Below are 19,951 nucleotides of genomic sequence, written 5' to 3'. Positions count from 1 at the left end.
AGTCCCAGGGGTTCCCTGCATGGAGTCTGCTTTTCCCTCTGTCTGTGTCTCTGCCTCTCTCTCTCTCTCTCTTTGTGTTTCTCATAAATAAATAAATAAAAATTTTAAAAAAAGAAAGGAGCTGCCCTTTCCTGAACTCCTGCTCTGTGCTAAGCTAGTGTAACTAGGCTCCTCTGTGTTGTAAGTTTTGAACACATATTGAGATCATTTGTTAACCAGGACTAGGTTATGTTGCAGTCACACATAAACCCTGAAATCTCAGTTGTTCAACACAATGCACATTGATTTCTCAAAGTCCGGTGCTGCCTTCTTCATTCTTGTAGCTGGCTCTGGCTTCTGGAACATGTGGCTCTCAGGGTCAGTGTGGCTGGGGAAGAGGGGCCTGAAAGAGGCTCCATGGCTTTTAATTGTTTTGTCCAGAATGTGATGATAGCATTTCCACTTAAAGTCCATTGGCCAGAACCAGTCATGTGGCCCAGCTTAATTGCAAGGGAGGCTGGGTGTGAGAGGGAGCAAAGGACTCTTTGGTAAGCAATGTCTCACCTGTAGGTTACTTCAATTCATGGGGGTTTATGATAAGCCTCTACCTAATGATGGCCTGTGAAGTCTCTCATGGGCTAACCCTTGCCCAGCTCTCTCATCTTATCTGTGCGACTTTCCCCTTCATTCATCCCCTGGAGACTCCTGGCTTAGCATTCATTCAGCTAAGCCACTAGGGTCATCCTTCATCTGAGGAGTATGCCACGCTGTGTTCTGCCTCAGGACCTTTGCATAGGTTCTCTTAGAAAACTGGTCCCTCCCCAAATGCCTTGCATCATCCCATGGCCAATCCTTCTCATCCTTTGAGTCTCTGCTTAAACGGTATCTGCCCACAGAAGGCTTCCCTGGCTACGCTGTGTAAATAAGTCTGTAAGGTACCACTCCCCCTGTTGAGTTAGTTTTCACCATAGAACTTCTCCCAGTTTATAATTAGAAATCTCTTATTTAACTAGCTTAATGTTGGGATCATGTCCATTTTGATAATGGATGGCATCCCCGGTCCCTAATGCAATGAATGAATGAGTGAGTAAGGGTAAATCATTTTAGTAGCTGGTGGAGTACAGGTCCAATGGAGAACCAGAGATAGAGCAATTAGGAAGGTCAATTAGGAGGTCATTCCCTCATTTTTTCCTAATTTTGTGTCTAGCTTGAATTGAGAATTTTGAGGTGTGTGTGTGTGTGTGTGTGTGTGTGTGTGTGTGTTTGTCAGTTGGACTTTGGATATCCGAGAGGTCCAGCCCAGAGATTAAAAGGGAAGGGAAAAAAGAGGATGCAGAAAGCTATGTTTGTCACTGATATGGCCAGCTGGCACCAGGATTCTTTAGTTATGTCTGAGTCACTTGTATTTGTTCTAAAAGGATCCATTTCAACCTCATGAGTCAGTTGAAGAGTAAAAATGCACCTAAAAATATTACATCACTGCCTATCTTGAGGGCTTCGAAGGGAGGGAGGGATTTCCAGATTGTGCTCACTGAGGAAAGACCTTGGCAGTTAGAGTGCCCTCGGCTCTAGTGTTTGGTTTCTGGGTTTGCCACAATGTTCAGTGTCCCTGAGCAGCTGGGAAGGAGACCCCAGGCCTCTCTCCCAAGGGCTCAGTATGCATAAGCCTTTCATTTTTTTTTTTTTTAAGCCTTTCAGTTGAAGGAAGCAGGGCATAAGATAAGCAAAATATAAATAACTAATCTAGGTTTTACTTGTTTTGAATATACAAAACAGAGGTAGCAGTTGAACCTTTTCCCCAGAGCTATTAATGTGAATTAAATAGGCCACCCATAGGGCTCCTGGCTGGCTCAGTCAGTGGAGCATGTGGCTCTTGATCTCAGGATTGTAAGTTCAAGCCCCACGTTGCATGTAGAGATTACTTAAAAGTAAAATCTTTATTTTTTATTTTTTTTTTAAATTTATTTATTTATTTATGATATTCACACACACAGAGAGAGAGAGAGACAGAGACACAGGCAGAGGGAGAAGCAGGCTCCATGCACCGGGAGCCCGATATGGGATTCGATCCTGGGTCTCCAGGATCGCGCCCTGAGCCAAAGGCAGGCGCCAAACCGCTGCGCCACCCAGGGATCCCAAGTAAAATCTTTAAAAAGAAAAAAAAAAAGGTCATGCAAATGAGAAAGCACTTAGGACAGAGCCTGATCCAGGGCTGGGGATGGTGATAATAAACACACTAAAGAATAGTTATCACTGTTGAGCACTTGCTTATTTCATCCTCACGGCTACTCTGTAGGAGTCAGGTCTTCGTCTCGTTTGTCACATGAAGCAGAGTGGTTACCTGGCCAGTAAACCTGCCCTCGACTGATGGGAAGCATGTGAAATGCTGTGAGCTCATCATTTGGCTCCATGCCATAAGTGACTCTGCTCATTAGAGAGAGTGTGGACATCCTGAAATAGTAGAGAGAAAAAGGAATCCAGCCTGTCACCCACTGTGAACCACAAAGGGGACACAGAGAAATGCTCTGGCTCTGGTATATCTGTCCCCTGGTGCCTGAAACTCAAGCCTCATCCCTCTGGACCCTCTGGAAAGTTCCTCTGGGGAACTATTAAAAACATTCAGACTCTGATTTCATTGTTGTGAGAACCCATGTGTCAACCTCTCTCTGCTCACAGCCATTAAAACTGTTACTTTAATCACTGGCATCCCCTCCCCATTCCTGGGGGTCTGGGCTGAGAGAACCTCAAGCTACCTGTCCTCCTGTGTGTGGCAGGGTTGGCTGCCCATGGCACAGGCAGGCGGAAGCTGGTCCCGCCTCTCCTCCTGCTGGGTTCCCCTAGTACTGTGCCCCATAGCCACTGTGCCTTTTGAGATGCCACTGTCTACTGAGAGTCACAGTTTCCATTCCAGGGGTTAAAATGCTGACAATAGTCATTTACGCCAAATGCTTCCTTCAGAGTCCCTAAGCTGGAAATCAGAGGTTCTTTCTGTGTGCCTTTTGGGCAAGGAGAGAGGGTAGAGGAGGGCCATTTGCACAGTTTGTGCCCCATCCCTGGCCTTGGGCTGGCTGCTTTACATATTGTGCCCCACTGAGTCCTGAGGCAATCCTGGGACAGAGGGGTTATCGTTACTCTGACTCCACAGAGAGCCATAAATGTTGCTTAGGGTTAAGAAGCTTGCCCTTGGGGGGGGGGGGGGGAGAAGCTTGCCCTCGGCACGCGGATGGGAATGGTAGAGGCTGGACTTAGAAATAGATGGGAGCTTCCCCACATTTATGTTTGGTTCTGTTTTTTTTTTTTTTTTTTTAAGATTTATTTATTTATTCATGAGAGACACAGAGAGAGGCAAAGTCACAGGCAGAGGGAGAGGCAGGCTCCATGCAGGGAGCCCGATCCAGGACTCGATACCAGGACTCAGGGATCACTCCCTGAGCCAAGGCAGATGCTCAACTGCTGAGCCCCCCAGGCACTCTTTGATTACAATTTATATCTTTGGATCTCGTGATGCTGCAGAATCAATTTTAAGTGTTTAGAATCATTTTTGAAAAAATAATCCCCGGGGGGTGGGGGAAGAGCAGGAGGCTGCCCCTAAGTAGGAATGACGTAACCAGCTGGTTGCCAGTCTTGTGTTGGCAGACAGGAAACCTGCGGTGAAATTTAGTGTTTGTGACAACCCTTCCTCGTGAATGTTCTGGCTTCCTTTGCCCCATCCTATCATCGATACTCTATTTTTACTTTAATAAGCCCTCAGGTGTAGCAGCCTGAAAGAGTGGGCATTGTGTCTGCCCGGCTCTTTGAGATCCGGTTTCCTGGAATGAAAGGTAGAGAAGCCACGTTTTCTCCCTTTCCTGGTTTTGATGGTGGGAAAGGAGGCCCAGCCCGGCCTGCCATCCACCTTCCAGCTTGGATCTGGGACCAGCAACACAAGAAGAGAAGTGGAAATGTTTCATGTTTACACCCTCTATTTATTGTCCGCACCTGAAACGCATCTGAAAACCCACAGTATGCTGAGACTGGGGTTTCACAGGAAACTGAACTTTGTGATCATGTTGTCACCGTGGGCCTGACGTGGGGCTCTGTCAGCTGACCCCTGTGGCAGGTTGGCCCTCAAGGGTTGAGGAGATGGGAGGGTGGGTGCCAGGCCAGAATGTGCTGGCAGGACAGCCACAGGACAGTTCTCTCCTTCCCGAGTGGGTCCCCCACTGTAGGCCACTACGTGTCACTGTGAAAGAACAAGAAAAACAGAAAAGCCGAACTATCCTTAGGATGAAAACATAAGGAAGCCCCCCCCTTTTTTAAAAAAAAAAGATTTTATTTATTCATGAGAGACACAGAGAGAGAGGCAGAGACTCAGGCAGAGGGAGAAGCAGGCTCCATGCAGGAGCCTGACATGGGACTCGATCCTGGTTCTCCAGGATCACGCCCTGGGCCAAGGGCGGAGTGCTCAACCGCTGAGCCACCCAGGGATCCCCCCGAAAACATTAAAGAATGTGCCACATGGGTGGAGGCCATAGAGGTCAGCCACTGATGGGCTGATGGTCTCTGTTCCAGATACATCCTGACAGGTGAAGATTTGTGCAAGAAGAGAAATAAAAAAAGTCGCCAGCAATAGGATGCTGCTGTGAGGTCAGGCCAGGATGTTCACCCTCCCCCCACTGCTGACAATGAGGAAACCAGACTCAGCTGGGCCTCAGACGAGGGGAAGCAGTGCTGCTTCTGGGGCCGCAGACAGCCCGGGGTGCAGGCGGGACCCTCAGGAAGGCAGACAGCTGGGAGCCTCTCCTCTTTTTGGATATGTAGGAAGTCGTAGGCTTCCAGCTTCACCAGCTGGAAGCAGGTGGCTCTGTCCCCACTCTGGTCACCAATTCACATTCACAGCCAGCGATCGTTTACCATGTCACTTTGCACAAGGGCCTGTGGAATGAGCGTGGTGGTATCACAGAAGGCAAAGGCATGGGACTCCATGGGTCCCACCTACATGGCTACTGCTGGGGAGGAATCCTCCATTTCTAGGCTCTCAGTTTGGGCCAGGAGGGGCTCAGCCTGGGGGGTCGGGTGGGGCAGCCTGGCCCATGAACAACCTTCTGAGTGCCTGGAGACCCCAGATGGGAGGGAATGAAGCTGGTGTTCTCCTGTTGTGGGTGAGAGTCCTGCCTGCAGCCCTGGCTTCCCCTTCTTCCTGCCTCAGTACTCCTTTCTTCTACCTTCCTCTTCAGGTGGGTCTCCTCATCTCCCTGAACCACCGATTCCTTTCTTGCTACTTTCAGGGTTGTGGTGAGAATACTTGTGAAGATATCAAGAACACATCTTAGACAGTGGGTGGCAAAAGCAGAAGTGAGTCAGATCCGAATGTAGAGATCGCCTGCTTGCTAATCTGGGTCAGATGGATTCTCTAGTGTGAACAGCTTCTCACTCTAGCTTGGAAGACTCAGTTCTAGTCATTATTGTAGCTAGCTAGCTGGCTTCCTGATTTTTTTTCCTCTTAGGAAACATACTTTACTTTGCAACCAATGTGTGATCATTGTTGAAAAATTCTACAATGTGTATAAACAGAAAACCTATCAACCCCATAATGTAAGATTATTGCTAATCATGCTATCCAGAAATAATCACTGTTCACATTTTGTGTATGTTCTTCACCTTTGTCTCTGCATACACAGATGTCTTCTATACTTTTTTTTAAAGATTTATTTATTTATTCATGAGAGACTCAGAGAGAGACAGAGACAGAGACAGGCAGAGGGAGAAGCAGGCTCCCCCCCCACAGGGAGCCCGATGTGGGACTTGATCCCAGGATCATGCCCTGAGCCAACGGCAGACACTCACCACTGAGCCACCCAGGCATCCTGTCTTCTATACTTTTACATGTATTTTACAGGAAACTGGTTACATAGTCTGTAAACTCTATTGTCGCTCAACAGTGTATTTTTTAGAGGTTTTTTTTTAAGATTTTATTTAGTTATTCATGAGAGACAGAGAGATCAATGGTGTATTAATAATACCTTTCCATGTCAATGGATAGACACATCTTTTCAGTTGCTATTAAAGTGAAAAAAACCCACCCACACAAGTTAAAAAACTTAAATGAGCAGTCTCATTTCTAGACACAGAAAGCAGAATGATGGGCTCTAGGGGCTGCAGAGGAAAGGGATGAGAAGTTGGGTGTTTTTTTTTTTTTTTTTTTTTTGAGAAGTTGGTTTTTAATGGAGACAGAGTTCAGTTTGGGAGATCGAAAAGGTTCTGGAGGTGAATGGTGGGGATGGTTGTACAACAGTGTGAATGGCCTAATGCCACTGAATTGTGGACTTAAAAATGGCCTAGGTGGTAAATTTTATGTCATGTGTATTTTATCACAATAAAAAATATATATATTAAAAAGTTTTTAAAGTGTGAATGATTCAGAGTTGTGTTAAATGAAAACTGAAAGACTCCCATCCTATTCTCCTTACATTCAATACGTGAGCTATTAAAGAGATAACCAATATTTAAAAATCATAATAGATACCAATGATGTTCCCGTGCATGGAGCTAAGCAGGTGATACGCATTGTGTCCCTTAGTCCTCATGAAAGGGGGCATGAAATCAATAGACTTGGGAGGTGATGGAGTTGGTTTCCATTGCAGAGCCTGAATTCTAAAGAGCTCAGCTCCGCTACTTTTTTTTTTTAAGATCGTATATTCTTTTAAAGATTTTATTTATTTATTCATGAGAGACACAGAGCCAGAGACATAGGCAGAGGGAGACGCAGGCTCCCCGTGGGGAGCCCAATGGGGGAATTGATCCCAGGACCCCAGGATCACACCCTGAGCCAAAGGCAGATGCTCAACCAAGGAGCCACCCAGGTGCCCAATAAATAAAATCTTTTTTTTTTTAAAGATAATTTTATTCAAGAGAATAACATGTCATTATCAGGAAAGTAGAAAGCCACCCATCATCCTGCACTCAGCCTCCTCAACTAATTCTGTGCATTCCCTGTAGCCTTTCTTCCCACGTTCCCACCCTTCCCTCCTGCTTTGTGCAGGCAGCCCCTGGGTGGTGGCTACAGAGGGGACCCGAGGGGCTGGATGGGGGACACAACAGTGGTGTCTCAGTACTCCTGCTGAGTCCAGTGGGGGTGGTGAAACCAGCCCTGGGTCTGAATCTTATCAGTTGTTTGGGGACAGATCATTTCACCTATCTGAACTTCAGTGTGCTTAAAAATAAAAGGCAGACAATTCTGTTAGCTGCCAGAGGTTGTCATGAAGATCAGACAATCTGTGTGGTTCCATACAAGCATAGTGCCGTGCATTTTTAGGTATTATTGTTCTAGTTGCAAAGTTTGGGTGTGAAAAACATGGCCCTTTGGTAACAATCGGTTTTGTTTAGAGAGAGACACAGTTCATCTGTCAGAGGAATTGCTACCAGAGGGAGACTCAAAGGCTGGAGATGTTGCATCCTAGGCCCACCTGACGCATGTGTGAGCAAGTCGGAAGCTTTCCCCAGGATTTCAGTGCCCCTGATTTTATGGTTCTCAAATATGAGTCCACCCCAGACCACCAGAGGGTGAAGGGCCTGGAATGCAGGGCTGTAGAATTTGGGTTTGGTCTGGAAGGTAATGGGGAGATACAAGGATTGGGGGGAAGAAGAGTATGTACTTCATCTAGACAGTGTGAGGTCATAAAGCCTTTAAATGGGGAAGTGATGAGGCAAGACTTGTGTTTTAGCAGGATGTGACCTGGGGAAGGTCTGGAGGCTGCTCCAGCTGGAGGCAGCTGCCAGCGGGGGAGACAATGCCAGGACAGTGGTGGTGGAGGCGAGAGGAAGCTGTATCACAGAGTGCAGGCTCTGAGAAGCTGGTTGGGAGCTGGTGTAAATACACCCTCACAGCAGCTTCGGGGTTTCCACGTTGGTGCAAAGGGGAAAGGGATTCCTCTCAAGAACCAGGGGACTTCCACCCAGGCTTCTCCAGCCAGTCCTGCCTGCCTAGGCCATGTGATTTTTGGTGAGCCACTTAACCTGCTCAGGCCTCAGTTTCCGCATTTCTAATAGGGATGAAATTGCAAACAGCTTGTGAGGATGTGAAGGATGCACAGTGGGGCCTGGCACGCTTGGCACTGAAGCTGGCATGGCCACTGTTTGCAGGGTCCCATCTGTAAGATGGGGAAGGATGCACATGGTTCCACTGCCAGCAGAAGGGGAAGCTATAGGACTGCCAGACTTTTATGTTTAGGGCCTCCACTAGGGACTCGGTGGGGTGAGTAGCTTTAACTTCCTCGTGTTCAGGAAACATTCGTCTACAAAGCCCTTTTGCGTCTGTGTTCCCATTGCCTTCGTCTCAACAGCCCTGGGAGGTAGGCACACATGCTATCATTATCACCCTCTCCATTTTATTTTTTTATTTTTATCTTTTAAAGAGGGTTTCATCTTTTTTTTTTTTTTAAGATTTTATTTATTTATTCATGAGAGACACACAGAGAGAGAGAGAGGCAGAGACACAGGCAGAGGGAGAAGCAGGCTCCACGCAGGGAGCCCGACCTGGGACTCGATCCTGGGTCTCCAGGATCGCACCCTGGGCTGAAGGCGGCGCTAAACCGCTGAGCCACCCGGGCTGCCCCCCTCTCCATTTTATAGGTGAGGATACAGGCTCAGAGAAGGAGAGTGCCTTGTCTGAGGTCACACAGCTGGTCGGATTGGAAGGCAGTTTTGTGTGACTCAATGTCAGAGCTGGACCAATCACAGGAGATTGTCGTGTCCCCCTTCTACATACACAGAGAGGCTGAGGCTGGGAGGGAAAGAAGTCAGAGGCCACAAGTGAATTCGAGGCAGAGCCAGGAATGAGCCCAGGTCTCTGACTTGCAGACCCAGCCTCTTTTTTTTTTTTTTTTTTTTTTTTTATTCATGAGAGACCTAGCAGAGAGGCATTGATACAGGCAGAGGGAGAAGCAGGCTCCATGCAGGGAGCCTGATGCGGGACTTGATCCCAGGACCCCAGTATCATGCCCTGAGCCAAAGGCAGATGCTCAACTACTGAGCTAACCAGGTGCCCCCAGACCCAGCCTCTTCATGACTATCTCAATTCACTGAATAATAGTAACTTTCTTTCTTTCTACCTTGTATCAGGGAAACCAGTTCCTGAGATCAAGTGTTCCTTCCTAGACTTTCCGGAAGCTGTGAAGCCAGGAAGGCCCCTAGAAGCTTCTGTAAGAACCGTGGAAGATGAACAGGAGAAGGGGCCATCTGTGAGGCCAGCCGACTTTCCAGGCCCAGGTATTTTAAATTAGATTTAACTTTTTAATTTAAAGGAAGTGTATTTAAGGAAATGTTTTATCTATCAGGATAGTCAGCTCAGCATATAATAGCAAAAAATTGGAAACAGCCATGGGGATTGTAAAATTAACGACAGTTGGTCAGAACAATGCAATACTGTTAAAAATGCTATGGATGTGTGTGTGTACTCAGAAACATGCTTGCAATATAGTGAATTTTAAAAGCCCCCCAAAGTCAGAAACAGAATATATACCACTTATTATCATTTTTATAGAAAGAAATTAAGATAACTGTAATTGAGGGCTCTCTCTGGGCCAGACACCATTCTAAGTACGTCAGAGATGCTGACTTAAGTGATCCTCAGTTGGCTGCCCAAGTTAGGTATTGTGATCGTCCCCATTTTACAGATGAGGAAACTGAAACATGAAGGGGTTACACAGCCTGCTAAGGTCATATGCTCTGGGACCTAGGTATTTTCCCTGTGGTTTCCCAAACCCCGAGCATGGGCTGGTCCTGCTGCCTGCCTCTGCCTGGGAGCCTGATAACTTCTCTGTCCATTCTCCAAGCCCCAGGGCCTGGGCCTCTCAACCTGGCCATGGGTGCTGTCTGACAGGTGCTGCCAGCCACCTCCCCCACCTTCCTCTCCTCCACACATTGCAGATCTGCTGGTTGCTCTATAGCACCTGAGGAACCCAAAGGAGAAGTGATTTGCTCAAGGTCACGCAAGTAGGAAGTAGCACCTGAGCAGTGTGATTGATTGATTATTTATTTATTTATTTATTCATGAGAGGCACAGAGAGAGAGAGAGAGAGGCAGAGACACAGGCAGAGGGAGAAGCAGGCTTCATGCAGGGAGCCTGACATGGGACTGGATCCCTGGACTCCAGGATCACACCCTGGGCTGAAGGCGGTTCTAAACTGCTGAGCCACCCAGGCACCCCTGAGCAGTGTGATTTAAATGCCTCTGTCCCTAACACCATACACACTGCTACCCCACAGCCTTTCAGACCATTTCAGATTTGTTTCCATCCCCTTGTGCCCATGGAAGGGTTCAGGACAGTTTGCCAAGTGATGGAAGGACTCAGCCAGCAGGTGGCTTCCCTGGGATGGTGGGTAGCGGGCAGGGTTAGGGAGGACCACTATTCACACCCACGTGTCCATTCTCACCACCTCTTCCCGGGGGTCTGGCCTCCCTTCTGCTCCCCTATAGGCTCCTGAGTGCTGAGCAGCAGGTCTCAAATCCAAGAAATCTTTATTCATTGATGCTGTCCCTGAAGTCAGGGTCAGGGTTGGCCTAGAGGAGTGTGCCTGGGTTTTTGTATTAGACAAACCTGTATCTGAGTCCCACTTCCCACTTTCTAGATGGAGAATTACTTAGCTTCTCTGTACCTCAGTTTCTTCATCTAAAAAAGTGGCCACAGGAGCACCTAGGTGGTTCAGTTGGTTAAGTATCTGACTCTTATTTTGGCTAGAGTCATGATCTCGGGGTTGTGAGATCGAGTCCCATGTTGGGCTTTGTGCTTGGTGTGGAGTCTGCTTGAGATTCTCTCTCCTTCCTCTGACCCTCTCCGCATCCATGCATTTGTGCAGCGCGTGCTCTCTCTCTCTCTCAATGAACAAATAAAATCTTAAAAAACAAAAAAAATCAAAGAGCAAGCACAGTAATGAAAGCCTGTGCCAGTATGTTGTAGTAAGGAATCAAACACCTCATTGTTGCTACCGTGTAGGTGCTCATCAAATGTTAGTATTAGCAGTGTTCCCAACTCCCCAGATAGGTTGCAGCTGGGAAATTAATTCTCCACCAGGGAGATAGACGCAAACAAAAATAAGTGCAGAACTTTGATCAGCAGTTAGAGATAAGGGGAAGTGATCCTAAAGCAAATGTCATACTGGCTGGTGGCCAAAGGGAAGAATCAGAGTAAAACAGGGAAATTCTAGGGAAATGCGACCCGGATGGAGGAGGTGATAGAGGTCACAACTTGGTCTGGCCTTCCTTATCTAGGCGACTGCAAGTCCAACTTAATTGGGCAAGGCCCAAATGGCACATTTGCCCCAGCAAGTCAAGATGATAAATAAACACAGTCCACAGACGGAGGAAGGAAGCTGGTTGTCTCTCTTTGCCCAAACAGAAACTAATCATGAATTTAATCTAATAACCCAAACCCCATCTTCTCTTGGGGAAATGCTAAGATTCTGTTGGGCCCCCAAGTTCAGGCTGACTGATTATTGTGCTTGAGTGGAAAATGCAGAGGTGGTAGTGGAGGCAGGGGAAGACAGAGGTGGCAGTGATGCCACCTGCCATGTGGGAGCTGCTGGCCCAAGAGCTTCTTGTGCCCCACCAAGTTGCCCTGATGCCCCCCTGATGTGGGGGCTCTTGTTGCTCCCCCGGACAGCTGGGGAAGGCTGCATCACCTGCTGAAGCTTCATGGCTGAGAAAGTGGTAGGACCAGGATCCAGCTCAGGGCAGTTGCTCCTGAATCCACATGGTAACCTCTCCCTGCACGTACTGATTCCCTTGTGGGTGGGAAGGAAATGGGAGAGAGACACAGAGGAGGAGAATACATGAGCACGAAAGCTATCAACGAGTTGTGAGCCACTCATTAAACAGCTTCACAGGGCACCTGGGTGGCTCAGTGGTTGAGCGTCTGCCTTTGGCCCAGGTCATGATCCCAGGGTCTTGGGATGGCTCACCCACAGGGAGTCTGCTTCTCCCTCTGCCTGTCTCTGCCTCTCTCTCTCTGTCTCTTATGAATAAATAAATACAATCTTTAAAAATAAATAAATAAACAGCTTCACAAAGCTGGAATTCAGATAATAGAGCTTTAGTAGCCGACGTACCTGTCACAAAGTCTTAGCTATAGGAGAGGCTATCGGGCTATCTGTCAGGATCTCTTATTCTGTGCATAGTTTTACCAGCTCTGGGACACCCTGTGTGCCAGAGACTGATCTTTGTGCTTTTTAACTGTCATCTCGCTTATTTTGTCTGGACAAGAACTCTACCAGGAGTGGGCTTTTCCTGCTCTTTTTGCATTTGAGAAAGCTCAAAGAAACGAAGTACAGGTCACCCTGGTTCAGATCTTAGTAATAAAAGAGCCAGGGGCAGCCCTTGTGGCTCAGCGGTTTAGTGCTGCCTTCAGCCCAGGGCCTGATCCTGGAAACCAGGGATCCAGTCCCATGTCGGGCTCCCTGCATGGAGCCTGCTTCTCCCTCTGCCTGTGTCTGCCTTCTCTCTCTCTCTCTCTCTCTCTCTCTGTCTCTCATGAATAAATAAATAAAATCTTAAAAAAAAAAAAGAGCCAGGACTTAAGGCCCTTTCTCTCTGATACTGACAGAGGACATGGGGAAGCTGTAGAGGCAGCTCCACTGGTGCCAGTCACAGGGCAGGATGCAGGAAACCTCAGATCAGAAGCGGCACCTCTCTAATGTACTTTACTCATGCCTTCAGTGACACTCAGCAGAATGAGATGCAATGTATTCTGCTTGGTAACGCAGACATTCCAGAAAGATTGTTGTAGGAAATATTTTTTTAGTGAAAGTTTTGGCACGTGGAGGGTGAGTGATTTGGAAAGGACATGTGTAAAGAGTGTCTTCCCAGACCCAGGGCTTCCACCAAGCATTTACAAAGCAAGTCTAGTTCTTATCCGATTTGTCAGCTTTGTGGTATTGGCTCAAATCCCATTCCTTTTTCTCCCCAAACCACAGGGATAAAGAGCCACTCCTTCAATGAGTAGCCCTCATATGTCGCAAGAGCAGACCTCAGTGACCACCCTCCCAACCCAAGAGGTCTAGTAGAGCCCTCACGTGAACCCCAGGCATCAATCCAGACCTGAAAGTCATGGTTAATGCGAGACCAGTGCTGGCCTGAGAGTCACTGGGCAACGGGAGAGGAAGAGGGACCATCTGTGCCCTGAGAGCCCTGCCGCAAGGCCAGGGTCAAGGTGAGGGCAGAACTTGAGGGCTCCCAGTGGTACAAGAGAACACAGACGTTAGAAAAGATGTATATCTTATGCCCAGGAAACTAGGGGGTTTCAATTAAGGCTAAATATATAATGTGTGTGAGTTAAAGTGGATTGAAAGAAAAACATGAAGTAACTCACCATGAGGTAGTATAGAGCCACGGCCAACAATTAGGAGATGGGGGAACATGACCACAGTTTGGGGACACAGGCCAAGGGTACCAAGCTAAGGCCAAGAGAAGGCAGGGCCTGGGCAGAGGCAGCAGTGGCAGGGAGCCTTTCTGCAAGGCATGGTCCCCGGGCCCCCCACCAGAGGCCTGTACTAGACTGGGTCACCTGAGAGGCAGAAGGTTTCTCCTCCTCCTCCTCCTTTTTTAAAGATTTTATTTATTTATTCATGAGAGACAGAGAAAGAGAGGCAGAGACTCAGGCAAAGGGAGAAACAGGCTCCCTGAGGGGAGCCTGATGAAGGACTCAATCGTGGGACTCCAGGATTACGCCTTGAGCTGAAGGCAGATGCTCAACTGCTGAGCCACCCAGGTACTCCCAGAAGGATTTGCACAGAACAAATGCCTGAGAGAAAATGGAAAGGAGCTGGGCAGGGCTGGGGGAGGCTTAGGGTCTGGAGCGAGGAGAGGGGGTGAGAAGGTTGGGGGGCAGTGTCTAGGGCAGGCTCACCTGGAATCTTCAGGGAGGTCAGGGCCCTGGGTCTCCCCTTATTTTCCCCTCCACACCCAGCCAGAAGAGCAGCCCCTAGGCAGCATGGGTGGTTTTTGTGGGGTGGATCTGAGAGGGTGGTGGAGCTTGTGGTCCGCTGTCTGGGAGCAGCAGCTGGTCATCAGCAGACGACTCAGGGAAAGAGCCTTAGGGTGCCCCCTCTCTTGGGCTCTGTGGGGATTACAGAGCCTGAGCCTGCGGTAGTTGAGCTTTGTTTTTATCAACTCCCTGGGTTAATAGTTAAGTAAGCCCCATTCTAGTTTCCTCATGGTGCTATTTTCAGTTTTCTGAATTAAGTTTTTTTTTTTTTATGGCCAAAGTTCTAGATTAATCACTCATTTCCTGATGTTATAAACCAGAAATACTTGAAGCAGGTGGATTGGGCCAGTAACCCCGATGTCAAGGCCAGATTCCCTTGGAGGGCCGGCACTCAGTTCCTCAGAGGCCATCCCAGCCACAGGGCCACCTGGGTGTCTCCAGATGGTGACATCCAGAGCTTCTGGCTTCTGGCCGAGGCCTGCTCCTGTGTGGATCAGTCACCGCAGCTCATCCCTCCTCCTGTCTCATCCCTGGCTTGCATCTGCTCCAACTCATCCGACTCCAGGGTGCCTCATTAGTGTTCAGGTTAATTTTTTTTGTGGTGCCCAGTGAAGAAATGTCCCCTTTTTAACCTGGCTTTTACCTGACCCCAAGCTACTCCTCAAGCCTTCTCTCTCCTGAATCTTCTTCATTCACAAAGGGATTAAGAGTGCAGACTTCAGGAGCACCTGGGTGGCTCAGTGGGTTAAGCATCTGACTCTTGATCTCAGCTCAGATCTTGATCTCAAGCCCCTAGTTGGGCTCCATGCCCCACATTAGGTGCCCTCTGTGGAATCCACTTTAAAAAAAAAAAAGCGTGGATTCCAGAACCACTGGCTGTGTGCCCTTGGAAAGGTTACTTTACCTCTCTCTGCCTCAGTTTTACCATCTGTAAAGAGGATATGATCTACTGAGATAGTTGTGAGGCTTAAATGACTTCACAAGGTGGCTCATTTAGAGTGACGTCAGTGTTAGTTAGCTAAGTGTGCCTGGAGTACTTTGTGTGTGCTGGGGCTTCCCCACTCTCATACCTTCACACAGCCAGCCCTACTCCCCCAATACCCTCTGACCTCAGATCCATTTTTTAAAATCCTCTATGAAACCCTCCTTGGCCTCCCAACCTGCTTTGGTGACCTCTGCTGCCTCTGCCCTTGGAGGCTGGTCATTCTCATTGCTGTTGTGATGGAGTTTTCTGGAAGACGGGCTCCATAGCTGATCACCTGTGTCTTTCACGGCTCCTTGTGTGGGAGGTGGGACAGTGCAGTGCTTGGAAATCCCATGGATTCCCATTTGAATCGTGGCTCTGCCCCTTATTAGGTGTGCGGCTCTAGGCAAGTAGCCACTACCTCCAGTGCTTCCATTTTCTACCCGCCAAATGGGAATCATATAACCAGCCCAGGAAAAAAAAAAAAAAAAAAAAGAACCAGCCCAGGGGGCAGCCCCTGGTGGCGCAGCAGTTTGGCGCTGCCTGCAGCCTGGGGTGTGATCCTGGAGACCCGGGATTGAGTCCCGCGTTGGGCTCCCTGCATGGAGCCTGCTTCTCCCTCTGCCTGTGTCTCTGCCTCTCTCTCTCTATGTGTCTCTCATGAATGAATAAATAAAATCTTAAAAAAAAAAAAAAAAGAACCAGCCCAGGGATGGGGCTGTCATAGAGCATCACTGAGGTAACTAGAGAGGAGCCTGTAGGCTGGCAGCTGGGGGTGTCAGGAAGTAGCAGGTGTTGTGTTTGTAGAGTGAATGAGAAACTGGCGTGGGAACTGGTTGAGGACCTCTCCTGTCTTCCTCCTTTCCAGGACATGGCCAGACCCATGAGCCCTCCTTTCCAGGGCCTGCTCCAGCCAGAACCAATCTCCTACCTCCTTCTGCAGATGCCCCTCATTCCTTAAAAAGCGATGTTCCGGTTTCATCTATTTCAAAGGTAAACCTTCCCCACCCCCAAGTGATCCCCACTCCCCCCAGCTTGTGGCTCTTGCCCAAAAATGCAATGTATTAGGGCACCTGGCTGGCTCAGTCAGTAGAGCTTGCAGCTCTTGATCTCAGAGTTGCGAGTTCAAGCCCTACATTGTGTATAGAGATTACTTGTTTTTTAAAAAGATTTTATTTATTTATTCATGAGAGACACAGAAAGATGGGGGGAGAGAGGCAGAGACACAGGCAGAGGGAAAAGCAGGCTCCACGTAGGGAGCCCAATGTGGGACTTGATCCCAGGTCTCCAGGATCACACCCTGTCTCCAGGATCACACAAAGGCGGCGCTAAACTGCTGAGCCACCCGGGCTGCCCTATGTATGGAGATTACTTAAATGAATACACATTAAAAAAAAAAAAAGCAATGTATTGGAACCAATTTGGAGGCTAGGGTTTAGGGGAATGAAGGAGAAAGGTGACTCATGGAATTACTCTAAACTTCTAAGACTAAATGCAAGCTAGTGAAGCCTAGGCTTGGGATGGGAGTGACTGGAAATCGTGCACTTTACATGAATACATGTTTGTAATGAGATTTTCCATTATTTGTGTTTAAATGAGAGCTGATACATAGCATCCTTCTCCCTGCAAAGTATATTGGTTACATTTATACTAAGTCATTTGCTTACAAACCACCTCTGTTCTAACCTTTTTTCCACATAATATGTCTGAGTTATCTTGAATTTTCTTTTTTTAAAAGATTTTATTTATTTATTTGACAGAGAAAGAGCATGAGCAGGCGTAGAAACAAGGGGAAAGGGAGAAGCAGGCTCCCCACTGAGCAGGGAGCCTGATGCGGGGCTCTGTCTCAGGACCCTGGGATCATGACCTGAGCCAAAGTCAGATGCTTAACTGACTGAACCACCCAGGCACCCTGTTATCCTGAATTTTCAATGACTTGGGTCCAGGGCCACATATGACTTTTGTGACACTTTTGCATTCATGTGCCTTTTCTTTCCTTCATTAAAAAAATTTAAAGATTATATTTTACAATTGTATTGGCACAAACATGAATGTAATCCAAGCTGGATTAAAAATTAAAACATTTTATTTGACTCTAAAAGTTAATTTTTGTTCTTCTGACTTTAAAAGAAATCAAAAAGTTTTTGTGGGCCTCTAAAAGTGTCCTGGGCAGGGTGCCTTGAGGAAAAGCCGATGCTATATGGGTCTGGTTAATGAAGTTCTTCCATAGAGGAGATGGGCACTTAAGCATGGGTTTTTGGGTTTTGTTTTTTAATAATTAATAATTTTCTAAGACAATTTAATAATTGGGAGAATGATCATGGTATAATGTTAAGTAAGAACACCAGAAATCAAAACTGTGTATGGCATGATCCCAATTTTAAAAATAAATCTTGTATTTCTAATTTACAAGAAATGGGTTAAACTTAAAATTTTTTTAAAGATTTTTTTTCAATTTTTAAAGATTTTATTTATTCATGAGAGAGAGAGAGAGAGAGAGAGAGAGAGAGAGAGAAAGGCAGAGACACAGGCAGAGGGAGAAGCAGGCTCCATGCAGGGAGCCTGACGTGGGACTTGATCCTGGGTCTCCAGGATCAGGCCCTGGGTTGAAGGCAGCTCTAAACTGCTGAGCCACCCAGGCTGCCCTGGGTTAAACTTTAATAGCAGTTCAGTGGGTAATGGGATCATGGATGGTTTCTTCCCCTCTAATTTTCTAAAACAGTCTATAAGCATATATAGCTTTAAAATGTTAAATTTCTGTGCACCTATTTTTAAAAAGGTACACAGAAATAAAGTGTTACTGAAATAAAGCTGCTTTTCATAAGTTCACACAGAATTGCATTTGGTTATGCGAACCTAGATCCTGCTTCCTGCCATGTACACCATGTATAGGACCAGGGGCACCAGTTCAGCCATTGGCCAGTTGCATGACCTCACCTTAGCTCCCTGACCTCCGTGGTTCTCACTTTTGTAAACTGAGGGGAAAAAAAACAAAACAGAAAAATCCAACCATGTGCCAGGAATATTCACATTTTAGTTCATCTTCAGGATTACCCTCCAGAGTACTATTGATATCTTCACTTTTGCTGCTGAGGAAATTCAGGCTCAGAGAGGTTAAGTTACTTATCCAAGGTCAGAGAGCTAGTTAGAGGCAGAGCTGGGATTTGAGCTGGTCCTACCCATGTCCTATTTCTCCTCACTGGACAAGATGAACTTCTCCACCCCTTTAGCTCTGATCATCTAAGATTCCCTGAGGCAGTAGGGAAAAGAATATTTTCCATATTAATCTCCATCTCTTCTCCTTGCATTCCCAGGACTTTAGCACCTCTATTCCTAAGCAGGAAACACTTTTGAGCCTGGCTGGAGACAGCCTTTTCTGGAGTGAGACAGACGTGGTCCAAGCAACTGATAACTTCAACCAAAACTATAAAATCAATGAGGGGAACTTTGCTGACATCTACAAAGGGCAAAAACATGGCACGCTATTCGTCTTCAAGAAGCTCAGAGAGGCAAGCACTTCTTGGTTTCTTGTAAGGGGGTAGAGGCTGTATGGGTGAGGCTGGATTTTCATGTTTCATTGTCTTTTCCCACAGGCAGCCTACTCAGGTCCAGGATCGATTGAAAAATTCTTCCAGGCAGAGGTACAAATTTGTCATAGGTGAGCTTCCCCTTTGGAAAATAATTTGTTTGATAGGGTGACAGCTACCCTTTCTATAATGCTTCCTGTGTGCTGGGCATATCTTAAGTACTCCATATGTATAAATTCATTTAATCCTCACAAGAACCTTGTAACATAGCTACTGTTATCAGCACTGTTTTGCATGTGGGCAGATTGAGGCCCAGAGAGACCAAGTGTCTTGTCTAAGATCGTCCAGCTAGTAGGTGGCAGAGCTGGAATTTGAATCTAGGTTGATACTTAGCTTTAATCTAGATACTTAGCTTTCAGAGGAGGCAAAGGAGGTTGGTCTGGCTTCATAGTCCATCCCTTTTCAGTGTAGCAACTACATGTGTAGATTAGAATTATCAAAGAACCTTGGTTTACTTGGCCCAGCTCCTACCTTCCAGGGTGGAAGAAATCTGTTTCTATACCATGTTTTGAGATGGGCAGAGATGTACTGTTTCTAACTATAATGGCAAATCCACCTTAAAATGGTATTGTTCTGAAGCAGGAGTTGGCAAATGATGTGCCTGTGTTTGTATGGTCTGACTATTAAGAATGGGTTCTCTATTTTCAAATGGTTGAAAAAAAATAATAAGAGTATTTCATGACACATGAAAAGTCATGAAATTCAAATTTAAGTGTCCATAATAAAGTTTCATTGGAATACAGCCACATGTACTTATTTCTGTATTCTCTATGGCTGTTTTTGTATGATAGTGTACAATAAAGTCTTGAGTAATAAAGATCTTTAAAAGTCATCCTCAAACCCGCTCATTTTACAGAAGGGGAAACTGAGGCTGAGAAGGGAAGTGAGCCTGCCTGTCCCAGAGCTGGTGGGGGACTGGGAAAGAGAACAGGAAGGACCTGGAGAGTCTTGTTCTGGCTCTGCCGTCACTGACTGATGAATTTAACAATGGCATATTGGGCACCTGTCAGGTGCTGGATGCCAGCTGTCATTCAACCTTGGCAAGCTGGGTTTCCTCTGTCAGCATGCAGCCTTGAGTGAGGAATGCATGATTATTGTGGAACATCTTAAGAAATAAAGAATATCATAAATAAGAAAATAGAAACCACTTGTTTTCCATATCACCTACAAATAACTACTCCTGTGTTAGTATTTTGATATATTTTCTTTACTGTTTTCTCTATTCATACGTGTGTATGAATAAACACACATATTTCATAAAAAATGAAAGTATAATTCCCCTTTCCATTTTGGCAAAGTGCCTTCCAGGACTTGGCAGACACTCCATTCATTGATTGGGCAAATGTGAGTTGTCAAGGCTTTTTTGTTTTTTTTTTTTTTTTTTTTGGCTCTAGGATGAATACATATCCCCTGCCTAGGGAACATTTATGGTCTAGGAGAGACTGAGCGTAAATGACTCTCCTG

The 19,951-nt window shown here is 46.7% G+C and overlaps 1 protein-coding gene across 1 annotated transcript in view; it reads left to right on the top strand.

Annotated features, from left to right (window-relative positions):
• IRAK2 (interleukin 1 receptor associated kinase 2) overlaps positions 1-19,951 on the top strand; it is a 61,149-nt gene that overhangs the window by 16,297 nt on the left and 24,901 nt on the right. The window contains exons 3-6 of the mRNA XM_055344824.1: positions 9,079-9,225; positions 15,769-15,893; positions 18,215-18,409; positions 18,494-18,558. Coding sequence (XP_055200799.1) covers positions 9,079-9,225; positions 15,769-15,893; positions 18,215-18,409; positions 18,494-18,558 — 532 coding nt within the window. The remainder of the gene's footprint in view (positions 1-9,078; positions 9,226-15,768; positions 15,894-18,214; positions 18,410-18,493; positions 18,559-19,951) is intronic.

This window comes from Nyctereutes procyonoides, unplaced genomic scaffold, assembly GCF_905146905.1.
Source record: "Nyctereutes procyonoides isolate TBG_1078 unplaced genomic scaffold, NYPRO_anot_genome, whole genome shotgun sequence".
In the NCBI taxonomy this organism is placed as follows: Eukaryota; Metazoa; Chordata; class Mammalia; order Carnivora; family Canidae; genus Nyctereutes; species Nyctereutes procyonoides.
This window is presented reverse-complemented; position numbering and strand designations above follow the sequence as displayed.